Source organism: Lissotriton vulgaris, chromosome 7, assembly GCF_964263255.1.
Source record: "Lissotriton vulgaris chromosome 7, aLisVul1.2, whole genome shotgun sequence".
Classification (NCBI taxonomy): domain Eukaryota; kingdom Metazoa; phylum Chordata; class Amphibia; order Caudata; family Salamandridae; genus Lissotriton; species Lissotriton vulgaris.
In genome coordinates, this window is record NC_141695.1 from 268592054 (window position 1) to 268607941 (window position 15888).

At 43.4% G+C, this 15888-nt stretch overlaps 1 protein-coding gene across 1 annotated transcript in view; it reads left to right on the forward strand.

Moving 5' to 3' along the window:
* The window catches only part of LOC147701362 (zinc finger protein RFP-like), a 396387-nt gene that overhangs the window by 171645 nt on the left and 208854 nt on the right, over positions 1–15888 (forward strand). The window contains exon 5 of the mRNA XM_086930058.1: positions 3019–3060. Within this exon, the coding sequence (XP_086786184.1) occupies positions 3019–3060 (42 nt within the window). The remainder of the gene's footprint in view (positions 1–3018; positions 3061–15888) is intronic.

The window sequence follows — 15888 nt, forward strand, 5'->3', positions numbered from 1 at the left end:
AGGGATATACTGCTTAGTTGGAGCACACAGTTTACTATTGTAAGAAGTCACACACTCCTGCAGTTTTACCATCCTCGGCGCACCCGGCGCTCCTCTGCGATGTCTCTGTCACACACTCATGTGACCCTCCACTCTATAATCGGAGTGCGATCTTTTCAGGTGCAGTCTGACAAACGTTGGAACCGTGTGCCGCTAACTCTAAGACAAAAGCATGACCTTCTCTCTTTTCGGAAGTCCTTAAAGACTTGGGGGCAGATTTACAAGTCCCCTGTGTCTCTTTTACGCCACTGTTGCATCACTTTTGTGACGCAGCGGTGGCGCAAAAGATGCGCCATGGTGCGGGTATTTACAACGTGACGCATCTCCCAGATGCGTCACGTTGTAAATCCCTGCACCAGAAGTAGGCACAGGAACGCCTCCCAAAAGTGGCTGAGTGAAATCTACAAGATTTCACTCAGTCACTTTTGGGCCCATGCTGCATCAAAACCCTGCACCTGCTTGAAGCAGGCGTAAGGATTGACGCAGCATTGTGGAGATCGGGCCCCCCAGAGCATTGCTGGAGCTGCGTCGCGCTTACGATGCATCTCCAGCAATGCTCTGCTTTTACGGCACAGATGTGTGACGCATCTGTGCTGTTTTTGCCCCATGGTGCGCCGCATTGTAAAAGCGCCGCATCCAGGTTGGCGGAGCTGCGGCGCACAATAACTGGTGCATCACTGCTGATATGCAGGGATGCGCCAGTTATTGTAAAATCTGCCCCTTGGTTGTTCCAGCAATAGCCTTTACATCGTTTTAGTTAGCCTGAACTTTCACACCCACCTAGCGCAGGGACACTCTTTCGAGTAGCTGTGCTCTCTACAAATACCCTGTTAGCATAACATAACATAAATCCTGCCCCATTAATGGTCATGAAGCAAGATAGTGTTTGAGAATCCTAATGAAAGACCTGAGCATGCGGGGATGGAAGTCTAGGAGGGACATCAGACCATTATCCCTGGATTCCTAATTACCAATTTTTCTTTTTTTTTTTTGCAACCTCTGTTTTATACAATTTATATTGTTGGAGTTAATGCCATGACATGGATGCAGTGAGTGCCAAATTATATTGTTGGAGCTAACTGAAAACTTAGATCAAAGGTTTAAATAACTTTTTTTTTCCAATTGCATTGGTTTCTATCCAATATCAAAATAATGTAAGGATCTAGCAATATAGCACACATCTGTTCAGGGCTCAGATTGAAGATATTGTACAGAGATCCCCATCTATGAAAAGCAGTGCACACCCTGAAGGCTTCAGTGGCCACTATGACAATCGAGCAATTTAAGAAAAAAAAGCTAGGGAGTACGAACACTCTCTAAGGATGCTCACAGCCAAGCTGAGTACTGGGTTGCAATCCAATTCTTTTTTTTTAATGAAGTAAGAGGCTGCTGTTGGTCTGAGTCAGCATCTCCTGCTCCCAGAGGTGACGATGGTTGTAGAAGTAGTGATGGTAGTAGTGGTAACACTGGTATAATTGGTCGTAGTACTGATGTTGATTAAGTGATTAAGGTAGTTGTGGTTTTGGAAGTAGAAGTGATAGCAGATGAAGAGTTGTTAAATTACTAGCAAAGCTGACAACGGTTTTTGTAGTGAGGTTGGTGGTGGTAGTGGTGGTGGAGACAGTGGGTTTGATATGATAGTGGTAAAAGGGTGTTCATAGTGGTGTTTATAGTACTGCTTGTAGTGTGTCAAGCATAGTGCTGTTGGTGATGACTGTAGTAGGGGTGATGCTGTGACGATGGTAGTGATAATGGAGTTGTTGGTGGTGGGAGTGGGGATGTTGTGGTAGTGGTGATGCTGAATATAGTAGTAACCGTGCTTTTAGTGCTGGTGCAAATTATTGTGTTTGTAGTAGTGATGGAACATGCATGATACAGGGCTTTGTAGTACATATTGCGGATGCATGTACCAGCAGCAGGGGAAGCTCGCGTGCAAAGCAATACTGGCTCCAAAACACAAAGACATGAAACAACAGAAGTGGTAGGGTGGAGGAGACGAGAAGAGTGAAAGGGATGCTGGAGCCGGAACCAAAGGAGGGGGGGAGGGGCAGAGCAGGAGCTCTGGCAAGAAGGTAGGGGGCAGAGACGAGCTGCGATGTCTGTGAGCTGGGTTAAGAAGGAAGGAGTAGCAAAGAACATGCAGGCAATACTATGAACAAGCATGAAATCATTGAAGGAGGGTGGTGAAGAAAATGAGCAACAATAGCAAACAGAATGCACAGGCCAACTTTAGGAGGAATATAATATGTAATTGCTAGAAAGATCTTTCTCCTCACAGTGGGATACCTGCACATTTCCTTTCAGGGGGCTTCTTTTGACTATGAGTGCCTGTTTCTTCCTAATACAAAAGCAGACAATGGGTAGGCAAAATGCCTTCACTCATACTGCCAGGCACCGCAGACAAGGAATCTGTGTCAGCCTAGCACTGTCAACATGCCAGTGGTATAAGGGGCCAACCCGATTCCCCACTCTCTGCGTGTTGCCGTGCGAGCTGAAGCAACATTTGTATGAGACACGACGGTAGCAATGGCTGAAGGAGGCAGCCCCAATGCCCATTTGTGTATACAATTATTTTATGTATTATTTTTATTAAATATAGATGGCTGCTGGAGAGCTAAGTAGAAGATGTCAAATCCACAAAGTGTGTAGCAGAGAAAGTCCTTAAATATGTTTTCTTTATTCATATCAACATGACAAAGATACTATGAACCACAGTGTAAACCACACTAATATGATATGTCATAGTGCAAAACCACCATTTCTGATCCTTGGAAGAGGGGCGGAGGTACCTTACTTGATATGTACTTTTGCTAAAACAGCCTCCTGCAGTCTAGATAGTTTTCAAAACTTGCTTTTTTTTTCCTTTCTCATCAAGTGAGTGTTGAGTAAAACTCAGTTAGTTTGTTATTTGATGTACCAGTGATTGAGACTGGAACTAAATTAACTGAAATACCTTGCATTTTTTTTTATTTATTTCAGGATTCACGAGGAAATCTCTCAGGAGAACGTCCGTGCAATTAAGTAAGTGAATCATTTTGTCATTTATTCTACACTGAGCGGGAACTATATTTGCTTATCGATATGTTTTGAATTGCTGTACAATCTGGGCTGTAAAACAGAACTTACTTTGCATAAAATATAATTCCAACATTTGGAAGAAAGAAATTGTGTGTTTTTGTGGCCAACTGGTTTGCAGATTATGCACCACATTTGGAGTCTGCAGCTCTGTCTATATGTGCCACTGCATGACTACTGTTTTTGTGTGGTCAGCTTTATTTAGTGGGTAGAGCATATCCAAAATATGCTAGCACTTCTATCTTTCTAAAACTAATCAATTCAAACACACTACATCGTATTTTTTTTTATAGGAATTATGAAAGTTTCTCATTGGATTCCCAGCTTGTGATAAAAGTACCTGGCTCGAATAAAAGCAGGCAAAATGAACATTTCATTGGTCACTTTTATGTAACCTTCCCTTTACCTAAATATTCCAAATAGAACTTGAGCATCTGCTATTTCAATGGTATTTTGAAAGTTTAATTTCTACTTAAAAATATGGTTAGTGTGATGCACTTTGCTATAGCCTCCACTTCTTTTCTGAATATCTTGATATTATGTCCGGTGCACTGTAATTAGTATTAAAAAATGGCTCATTAAATGATAAACTGTATCTGGTAACTTGTTTATGTCTCAGATTGGTAGTCCCTTCTCGTACCATCTAGTGATTTTCAAATGTAAAACTTTTTTCCATTTCTAGAGCTCTGTGATACCACTGTGTCTGTTATTCATAACGTAAGACTACAAATACATGAATCAATTATCAAATAATTACACATTTCATTGCGATATAAAACTAACTCACAGTAGCTGGATTTAAAATAGTTTTAAAAGTAGATTCTCATCAAATGGTCAGATGTTACACAATCACAACATGCACTTCATCCACCAGTGTGCAGCGTGGTGCGAAGCAGATGGTGATCACTGCAGAGTGCAAACTAAAATAGTGAAATACAACAACCTGGATACGTTAAAAACAAACGCAATTTATATGCGATTCAGCTGCCATTTTATACTAATACGAGTGATTTGTTCCCAAAACAGTTAGAAGGTAGCTCCTTTAACTGTGACCATTCCATACTTGCTGGCTCCATCATCCTAAAATATTTGTGTGGTATTCATCCTGACAGATCCACCTATTCTGAAATAATATTGAGAAATGATAAAATACCAAACTGTCCCCTCTAGAATCCTTGCTGTGATAAACCACTCTATAGTCAGATTTCAATGCCGGATAAGCCAATTACCCCAGAGCAACACAAATATGTTTAATAGTTAATACTAGGCTTCCAGCAACAGAGACATAATTTGATAAGTAGATGGGATGGTGTAAGAATTGAAACCTCCATTCAAAGAGTATTTGTAATCAAATGATTACATACCCATGAACATCTTTGTTTATTGCTTAAGTGTAAGCATTTTTGTTTTATAAGTATCATAATTGTATCACCCCCACTGCTAAAACCGACTGGATCTAAATGAAGAAGTGGGAAGTGGTGCAGGTGGTAAAAGTAATAATCCAACTACTAAGAAAATTAAATGAGCTAACAAAAAAAGATTTGATATAATTTGATTTATTTTCTTCTTACAATTCTATAATCATACTCTCCTGTCCTCCCCGCATGGGTGTAACTTGGCTTTTAATGAGAATGCATGAACAATTCAGTAGGTTGAGCCTTTTTGTTATTTATTTTATATGCGGATAAGACACTGAGAATGACATGTTTTTAGCATTAGTTTTTGTTATAACAGCATGATTCTATATTGCCTGCATTCAGGATTAACCAGCTCTATTACATCCACTGCTTATCTACCGGAAATGCTACTTCAACTGTCTTTCGGTTTTTGGATTTTTTGTGTGGTGGAATACAACCAAGTATATAGTTCCATGTTTGATAAAGTAACGTTAATCTTCGCCAGTAGTTCATGCAAAGATTGTATGTATAAGTGGTGACAGACATTAACCTGGTAAATCGCCATTAGGCACTTTTTTATTTAGCTTGCTTTACCAATACACACCATTGCCATAAGACTATACTGGAAACAGACAAACCACTTACCAGAAGTCGCCCACACTCGTCATCTCTCTTAATCAGACATGTCATCTCCCATAATCTTTGCCCCATAATGAGATCATCTTGATAGATCTAGTGGAACCGGGAGTGTGGATCCATTTTAATAAGGGCATCCATAATCAATGTTTGAACAATCAACATGGATTATCTGCTCCGGTTAAAACAACAGTTGATGGACAGAATGCAGAATAATGTCATACATTCACCCCAGTACAGAGTTCTGGGCCTAAATCCATAGTTTTTTTGCACTTCACACCACCCCGGTTCAGACATGGCCATATGCAAATCAGCCTTGACCCTGTGCCTCATGGGAACAGTCTAGCCCGAACTGCCAAGCCATGTATCCCATGGACCGGAATCAAGCATCCTAGGACTGGTTTCTGGCTATCAGCCATCATCAGCCAGGATAGCTTGACTCCAGTGGTGTGGAGAGCATGGGACTCACGTCTGAGCATACCAGTCCCACTCAGTGTGACAAATGCAAAAACAACAGTTGATGGATAGAATGCAGAACAATGTCATACATTCACCCCATGTGGTGGTGAGCCTCAGCAAGGCCTACCAGTGCAAGTGATTCACCCTTCTCTGCACAGAGTCCTCAGACCAATAGGAAGAAGTTGGCACAGAAACTAGAATAGAAAAGACAGAGTTTATTAAATCTCATGAGGTGGAACTACATTCACAGAGCACCCTTCGGTAATGCATGAAGTAGCACACTGACTTGTAGGATCTTGGTCCTTTTATACCCACACAGGGGCTCAAATGAAGGCGGTACAAGTACAGAATGCTGATTTCAAATACATACAAGGTCATACAGAGAGTGTGCTGGCAACAAGTGGGAGGGGCTGACAGTTAGCTAATTCTGGCAGACACATCCTGACAGTTACAAGTTGAGGACATATATCTCGTCTCTAGGCAGATTTCAAGAGCAGTTGACAGGAATGTAGGACAGAGCACAGGGCAAACAAAATGGCTGCCAGAAATACAAAATGGATTCCACACAACGGACAAGATAGTCTCTAAATACAAGATGTCTTCTGCTTCTGCTAATGCTTAACCTAATCGCTGCTAAATTACAACAGACAACCCTTTCAGCATTAGCGGAAGACATTCGATTATCTGGGGTAATCTAGATATGCATCCTGTACATTGATGCTCATCATCTCAGATATCTCTTTATTCAACATTTGCTGTGCTTTTATGTCTGCAATATTTCTTTTGGCAGGTGTACAAGCAGTGATGCACATGGAGCAAAGCATAGGACCGCGTTGTATACAAGTACAGCATGTAAATAGTATCACCGGTAGTATACATAGAATAGTCAGTAGCTTCCAGCCTCAAGTAGCAAAGAGTGTCCATATCCAGTTTGAAATGTCCATGTACCAGTCTCTGTGTGAATTTCTGCAGCAATCCTATGCAGTTTTGAGATTGCATTATATACTGATGGTGAGTGATCCGGTATGAAAACACAGCAACTGCTACCGATGATGCGACATGCACCACCTCGATCAGCCAAAACCACGTCAAGCACCATCCTATTTTGGAGTGCTACGATCCTCGCAATTTGTAGCTCTTCTGTAATGTTCCCAAGTGCCATTGCTGTCTGGCTGGTAACAGCTTCCACAACACGAGTTAATCACCTTATCCTTCTGCTTTCAATGCAGCACCCACAAAAAAGAACAAACCCAAATTGAAATCGACATATAGTTGCAAAGTGGTATCTGTCTGGTCAACCTCATCTGTACTTATTGTTCGTTTGTATCTAGTCTTGGAAATGTCATTATACAACTTTAAATTCAGGTGATATGATGGAGGGGCCAAGAACACAGGTGGTAACAAAAATGATATGTAACATACCCTGGACCACCCAACAGGTAATTGATAGTATCCTGTTATTAGCACCTTCAATAGTCAATGTCAAAATACATTCACTCCGTCCTACAGGAATTCTCCCAACACTACTTATACGCAGTTCTGCTTTAGCACTGGTCACAGAAATTACAGAAGGTCCATTGTCTTTAATGTTCCTCATATTCTTGAAGACATATGGTGTTGAAATATTGTCCGGTTGGTACTCTTCCCATTCCCACTTAGTTCCTTTAGCTTGAGGATAACCATCTTCATCTTGGTAGCATACTTTATTCAACTGAAAGATAAATCCACCTACTCAGGGCTTTCCGAAAGCAAACAAAAGAGCATACCAACCTTGACAAGAACCATTATCGGAAAACGGTAGAGGATAAAAGGTGTTCCTCCTTTCTTTTGGTGTGCAGGTATCATTCCACACACCCAACAGTTGGTAGCATTCGTAGCATTGTGTGTGTGATGCAACATCTTGATAAAGGTATTAATTAGGTAGGATTGTCAATGCTTCTGCTCATGGTAGGGTGAAGTAGTGGTGTTCCACTGGTATTGGAGTAGTGGCAACAAGAAGCTGTCGAGCAGGAGCCACTTTCTCAACAAACCAGGTGATTACCGCCATAACCACCAGGGCAACAACAAACCCTACAGCACATATGATTCTTTTGTTATTCATTTCAGCAACAGTAATGATTGATCTTTCTAAAAACTTGTTGAAAGCAATTGTTGGAGCTCTTCTCCCTGGACAGCCGTTGATTTCTTCACCACGGGCCAAGACAGGTGTCACTATACTAATGCAGGGCTGACCCCCCCCCCCCCTTGCCACTTCGGCTCTCCGTTTCACAAACCCAGGGCGGTAGCTCAACCAGTCTTTTTCAACACTGCAGATTCTTTTCTCGGTCTCAAGTGGTATCGCGATGCCCCAGTAATCGTGTGGTCCGGGAAGACTTCCACAGATTCATCAGGTGAGATAGCTTGATCTTTCTCAGTCTCCAGAATCTCTCGATGGTCGGTCAGTGCAGCAGGTTCCACCAAGGCAGGCAACACATGCTTACAGTGCGTGCTGAGGACCTAGTTCTTCTTGTTCGTCACTCAAACTGATGTCCTTGTAGTCAGAAGCACCTGCTCCGGACCGCGCCACCTCGGTTCCAGGCTGTTCGATCTATCAAAGACCTTGACCATCACATAGTCGCCAGGGCGGAGTTAGTGGGCCTCACCTGTAGATCTGTCAGGAAGAGCTTCTCAAACCTGTTGATGAATAGAAATCAAACTGTTGGTTAACTGTGCCAAATAATCATTCATCAGAACACAGGGAACATCATTTATGGGGCGTGGCTTAGGAACTCCCCAGATATTCATCGGTCTCCCAAACACCACCTCATAGGGGGTAAGACCTGATTGTGAATGTGGTATCGATCTTATGGACAACAATGCCAAAGGGAGTGCATCTGGCTACTTCAAAGACGTGGAAGCCAGTATATTCGCCAACTTTAGTTTCAAAGTAGCATTGTACCTCTCCACTAATTCTGCTGATTGTGTGTGGAAGACTGTATGGAATTTCTGTTTGATCCCTAACTCTTTGAGGACAAACTCAACAACTTGCCCAATAAAAGGAGGTCCGTTGTCACTCCACAAAATCTTACAAACATCACATCTAGGGAAATACTCCTTCAGAAGCACCTTTGCTGTAGTTAGAGCAGTATTATCCTTCATAGGGTATGCCTCTATCCATTTATTGAAAGCACATACCATCACTAGGACATATTTTAGATTATTGCAGGGTTCAAGTTGGATGTAATCCATCTGTAAGACTTCAAAAGGTGCGGTTGGTGTAGCAAACCCTCCTGTAGGAGTCTGTGTCCCTTTTCCAGGATGATACCAAACTTGTGTAAGCAATTTAGTTATTGCTAGAGCTCCAACATGTGCCAGCCCATGTGCCATTTGAACCATAGCTTGTAAATAGGCTGCAGGCAATTTCCATTTATTAATTTCTTTATTACGCCAACAGCCCTCATCGTCTAACATTCCTTCTTTAGACCATTGCTCAAGCTCTTCCACAGAAGCCGATCTCTGTATATCCAATACTTCCTCTCTAGCGTCATGCCAACGCTCAGCTTGTGATTTTACTACGTACATGGAAGTAGTGCTTCGCTGCATCGCAGTAACACGAGCTACGCGATCTGCAAAAGCATTACTTTGTCCTATTTTGTCAATGATTTTCTTTTGTGCGCTACACTTCATAATAGCAACTTTATTTGGGTTTGTAAGTACAGTCAAGAGGTTATGTACTAACTCTCCGTGCATTATCTGCATCCCGTGGGATGTAAGAAAGCCTCTTTCCTTCCAGAGTAGGCCAAAATCATGAACCACTCCAAAAGCATAGCGGCTATCCATGTAAATGTTCACACATAAGTCAGTGCTAAGTTTACACGCTTGTGTCAAAGCTATTAGTTCAGCTGATTGAGCCGACTTCTGAGGTATGCGAGCTGTTTCCACTACTGTCTCAAGTGTGGTGATTGCATAAGCAGCTGAAGTCGTGCCATCTGGTAACTTCAGACAGGACCCATTAACCCACAGTTCGCCATCTACCTCTGGAACGGGCGTATCTTGCAAATCGATGCGACCCATTGTCTGTTCCTCAGTGAGGAATATACAATCGTGAGGTTCCTTTGACTGGGACTGAGTCACAGGATATGGCAACAACGTGGCTGGGTTCAGTGTTGCGCACCTCTTCAAGGTAATATGAGGTGCTAATAGTGTCAATTTGTATCCTGTCAAATGAGCACTAGTTAAGTGTTGTGTCTTAGTCTGATTCAAAAGGGCATCAACTGCATGGGGTACTAGCACCAACAGTTTGTGTGAGAAAACTATCCCTTCACTCTGAAGTATGCAACTGAACAGAAGCATCCCGGCAACGCACGAGCAACAGGATCAAGAACTGCAGAAAAATATGCACAGGGACGCCGCTTATCACCATGTATCTGTACTCAAACTGACAATGCACATCCATCTTTCCCGTGTACATAGAGTGTGAAAGCCTTCATGTAATCTGGTGTGCCTAACACTGGTGCAGAGCAGAGAGCTTGTCTTAACTGACGAAAAGCATTTTGGCATTCATCTGTCCATGGAAGGGGGATCGGAGTGTTTTTATTCAAAAGCGCTAGCAGGGGTTTAACAATTTGTAAAAAGCCCAATATTCATTGCCTACAAAACAAAGTCAAACCAATGAATGCATGGGCATCTTTCTGTGTGGAAGGTACTGGTGTGTCTAAAATTGCTTGAATGCGATCTGGTGTAAGTGCACGGCCCTCCTTAGACAGAAGGTGTCCTAAATAGGTCACCTTCGGTCTACAATATTGCAATTTCTTTCGTGACACTTTATGATGGTGTGTAGCAAGAAAAGAAAGCAAAGACAAAGTACACTCTTCACATAGTTCAGGCGTCTCAGCTGCCAACAAGATGTCATTGACATATTGTTGAGAGCCACTCCTTCAGGTAAAGTAAAGGAATCAAGCTGTCTCTTCAATGCTTGACTGTAAATACTAGGACTCTCAGTATAGCCTTGAGGAACTCTACACAATCTATACGATCGATTATTCAAAGTGAACCCGAACAAATATCGGCTATCAGGATAAATAGGGATCGAAAATAAAGCGTTCGTCAAGTCTATAACAGAGAACGTAGTTGCTGTCGGAGGAACCAAAGTAAGTAGTGTTGTTCTGTCAGAAACCACAGGGTACTGCAGTACTACAATCTTGTTGACTTCTCTCAAATCGATGATAAATGTATAAATTCTAGTGTCAGTATCTTTTTTCAAAATGGGAAGAATCGGACTATTGCAAACATTGTAAGGAACTTCTTCCACAACCCCCACTTTAATCAAATTGTGAACAATGCTTGTAAGTGCATCTTCTCCTTCTCGAGAAATTTTGTACTGAGGCAGTCTTGGCAATGAAGCACCCTCCTGGACACTAATATGCACTGGCGGAATAACCATTTTCCCTACATTGGTGTCTGAAGTAGCAATCAAAGTACTAGGGAGTGAGGCTAGTGCAATGTCCTCTTTAACAATACAAGATCTCTCAATAACCTGCACTCCTTCCAGAGAACATCGTATCGTAGCCCTGAAATATTTAAGCATATCAAGATCCACATTATTGTCTGGTGTGTTTGGAGAAAGCAAAAACGGACATGGAACAGTAAACTTATCAACATGAAATGCAAGTGGTTGTGGCAATGGGCTAAGGGAAGGTGTTCCAACAAAACCTATCAATGTAATTGTTTAAGCCAGACAGGGGAGCCCTTGGAACCAATTGTTTAGACAAGGCACTACGAGTAGCTCCAGTATCAACCGGAAACTGATCAGTAGAACCCAAAACATGTGCTGTAACATAGGGACCCCTCTGATCTACTGGAACTTCAACTGATTCCTTACCCCATCCTAGGCAATCCTATGCATAAGCAGAATCTTGTAAATCAGACGGCACATAGTCGGACATTTGATATTGGTTCCTTCTATCAAAAGTGATAAACCCATCCTGCCCACGTGTATTTGCTTCAAACCTAGCGCGATCATTTGTGCTTCCTCTAGGCCATGAATATCCTGAACAATTTCTCATTTGTCCCCGACCACGTGGACACTGCTGAGCACGCAGTACTGGACAATCAGAAAGCCAATGTCCAAATTTCTTGCAGTACGCACACTGATCAACAGACAAATTCGAACGAGTATAAGGAGGAAAAGACTAACCATAAGATCCATGTCCACCTCTATCATTACCTCTAGAAGGTGGGCCATAAGCTTGAGCTAACATAACCTTTGTTTTTCACTCTTTAGACTTTTTATCCTCATTACTTTTAGCTTCTAATTCTTGTTGCTCATAATACTGAGCCATAGTTATGAGAGAAACCAGAAAAGAGGTAGTCCATGAACTCTTACAGGCCTTTAGGCAACTAGCTATTCCTGGCAAAAGGTTTGCGACATATTTATCGACAAACAGATGCCTACCCGTGTCATCTGTCAATGACTGGCCACTAAAATCGTGGAATGCCTCTTCAAAGCGTGTAAAGAAATCTGAAACTGATTCATCTACCTTTTACTTACACAACGCTAATACAGTCCAATCTATCTTTTTAGGGGGAATAATCATTTTTAACTGAACTAATATAGCTGCCGGAAGATTTGAAATTAATTGACATGGTTTCTGTGCAGCTTCTCTATCTTCATCTAACTGCTCTAAATCTTTCCATAATGCTCCAAATGCCGCACGGTCATCAATTTTAACGCACCGTTCTCCACATATCAGGCGGTAATATTAGTCCAAAAAACAAATCAATATCAGGCAAAGTCATAGTACAAGAACTAATTACACCCTCAACTTCCTCATGAAAGGCTGCTGGATTCTTTCGAGGATCAGGCAATGCATTTTTAAGGGCCATAACATCTGCTCTATTCCAAGGAATGTAAACCCAATTATAAATAATATACCCTTTAGCATCTACAGAAGTCTTATCATCATTTGTACCCATTCCTTTAGGAGATACATATAAAGGCGCGGTTTCCCACATGGGTTTCACATTATTTACGACATTCTTATCGGTTTCAGGAGTAGAAGTTCGTGCCATGTTGATTCGGGATGTTTGTGCAGCTGCGTCTGCTGCCTTTTTCTTCTCTCGCAAATGGGCTGCTTCAGCACGTAGTTTAACCAAGCGACTGATCATGTCAGCCACCTGGGAGAAGACAAAAAGACCTTCACGTAATTTTTTACAATCAGCTGCTACATCATCGGACTCTATTTCTACTGAATATTTTCTAAACCTCTGCGGCAAATGTATCGGTAAAATATATTTGCTCCCTTTCCTGCCAATCTTTTATACTATCTAAAAGTTCAGAACCAGTGGCAATACTACGAACGGCTTTACGCGCAGCAGATCTAATCTGAGACGCACGTTCAGCAGATAACATCGAACGAGTTTCTCTAGCTTTGTCCTGTTCTGTAGGAGAGTCCGCATCTGACACATGAGGAGCAGAAGGAAGAGTATACGGAGGTGGACAACGATCTAATAAGAGAGAATCATCTTGGGGTTTAATAAGAATAGTGTTAGAACCGGCTGTCTTTAGTTGGCAGAGGTATGCACTTCTGACAAATAGGGACACACTTTTTCTAGTCAGGGCAAGGGGATCACACCCTTCGATAACCCCTGCTCACCCCCTTGGTAGCTTGGCAGAGCAGACAGGCTTATCTCAGAGGCTGTGTGTTAAGCAATTATGACCACATACAGTAATAAAGTGAATACACTACAAATGGACACGACACAGTAGTATTATAAAAATAAGTATTTTTATATGGCTTAGCACAAGACCAAATAATGACAAAAATGTACACAATCTTAATAAATACTCTGGGAAGGGAAAAAGGATAGTTCAAAGGTAGTTTCTTCTTTAGCACAAAAGTCTTTAGTATCAAAGCAAATCTTCTTCTTGGCAATACAGTTCTTAGCAACAGGGTAACCCACACGGGGGCTACACGACGTCGAGGCAAAGTTAATGCAAAGGTTCGGCGTCGACCGCGAGGAGCGCTACGTCGAGCCCGGAGTCACACGGACCCCCAACAACACAGTACCTTAGGAAAAATGAAGCACACGATGATCAGCGGCGTCGAGCAATCCGGCGTCGCATCTTCGGTGTCGATCAGGCCTCAGCAGGCGTCGTCGTCGATGATGCGGTTGCAAAGAGTGAGCAGCGCTCACGGCGTCGAGAGGGCACACCGTTGATGTGATCAGCAGCGGTGCAGACACGAGGTCCCTTGGAGCTGGAGCCGTACTCCCACTCACTGGCGCTGCTGCTGGCGTCGGTCGGGCCCGGCGGCCGGTCGTCGAGGAAGCGGGACACTGGGGCCGTTACCCACTACGTCGAGCTGGATTCGGCGACGTCCGTCGGCGTCGAGATTGCCGGTTCTTTCAGAGGTGCTGGATTCACAGGTTCCAGCAAATAGCACTTTAAGCAGATGACATCCTTTAGCCCTGTGACTTCAGCAGGAGACTGGCACTCTTCCAGTCCTTGGAGATTTTCTTATCAAGCGTGAGAGTACACACACAGTTCCTCTCTCCTGGTTCCTTGGCAAAAATAAAGAAGCACTGCAGGATTCCCCCCAGCAAACAGCACACTGGCAGAAGGGGTAGGCAAGTCCTTAGATCAGCAGGCCTCTTGTCCTTGGTTACAGGGTTCCTTGTCAGAAGTGATCTAAATTCTTGGTTCAGGGGTCCTTCTCTTATACCCCTTTTCGGCTTTGATCCCTTTGTCCATGCAGGGGAATTTCCCAACATCCTGGGTCTGTTGTGGGTGGAGCCAGGCAGAAGCACCTGGCCTATTCACTGAGCAGGGCTGGGTCCTCAGACGCCCAGCAGGAGGTGGAGCCAGCATTGACACTGGCAGGAGCAGAGCTATCGGCCTCCTGGCAGGAGGTGGGGCTAGGATCGTCCATGGCAGGCACAGAGCCATCAGCCGCTTGGCAGGAGGTGGAGCCAGCATTGTACCAGGCAGGGCAGGCTATCAACAACTACTCTCCCCCTACTCTCAACGCAAATGTCCCACTCATCCCGCACTGACTCATCCAGACCTGTGGAGCCACCCAGCTCCTGTCACACACACGCAAGACCAGCAGAAACCAGATATGGTTAGGCAAGAAAATAGACACTTTCTAAAAGTGCTATTTTCAAACCCAGAGTCCAAAAACCATCCACACCAACGGATGCGTAATTAAACCCCCAGTTCAGGGATACCAAACTCGACATTGCACCATGCTCCCCGGGCCAGCTAGGACCATAGCATTAATAATCCCGGCGGACCATTCTAACTAATGGAGAGCAGGCTACCTCGCAATAGTGAAGAACGAAGATGGCTGTAATTCACTATTAGGACATGCCAACTTGGTCAGGCGTGTCCTACCTTATACTTACAATGCACCCTGCCCGTGGGCCTACCATAGGGGTGACTAACATGAAGTCAAGGGAAGGTTTGAGGGGCTGGCAAGTAGGTATACTTGCGCAGCCTGCGTGACAGCACTAGGCTGCACGTGGGTCTCGCAATGACCGACCCTTAGACATTCTTTTACGAGGCCGCTCCTGTGGGTGGCACAACACGTGCTGCAAGCCCACGAGCGGCATTTGTATTTACAAGCCCCGGCACTCCTGGTGCACTAGACTAGGGACTGATAGTAAACCAAATAAGCCAAACATGGATACAATAGATACATCAATTTAACCTAGGGAGCACTTGCGCTATGGCACTGATCAGCAGTGGCACAGTGCCCAAAGCATATACCAGCAAAACATCGTAAAACAGTGGAGGCAAACAAAAAAAATGGAGGAGAGACTCAAGCCAATGATGTCAGGTCTAACAAATAGGATAAAGAGGTCTATGAACAGCGTATTGGCCATTTACCGGTAAATGATGCTCCCTATCTTCCCTATCTTCCCTCTCTTTAATTTCTTTCATTTCCAATGCTGTCACATGGATACTCTTTCGCTGCTCTTTTTCAATCAAGGCTTGCTCACGCTTCATTGGTTCATGCACTTCTTTCTCCAACATTCATCATTCATACACAATTAAACATATCTTGCCTAGCCTTTCGCTTAAACATCCGTTGCTCCACATACTGAATCTTTCGCAAATCAAATGACCCATGCATAGGCGAACGCAACTCAGGATCTTTACCAGTATATTTATTCCATAACCTGCTGTACATTATGGAAGAAATACCATACTTAGCATACATGTCCCCAGTAGGCGTCCCCTCCGGGGGGGCCGGTTGTGCTTCGTAGAGTCTCAAATTGGTACCACTACAAAAGCAACACA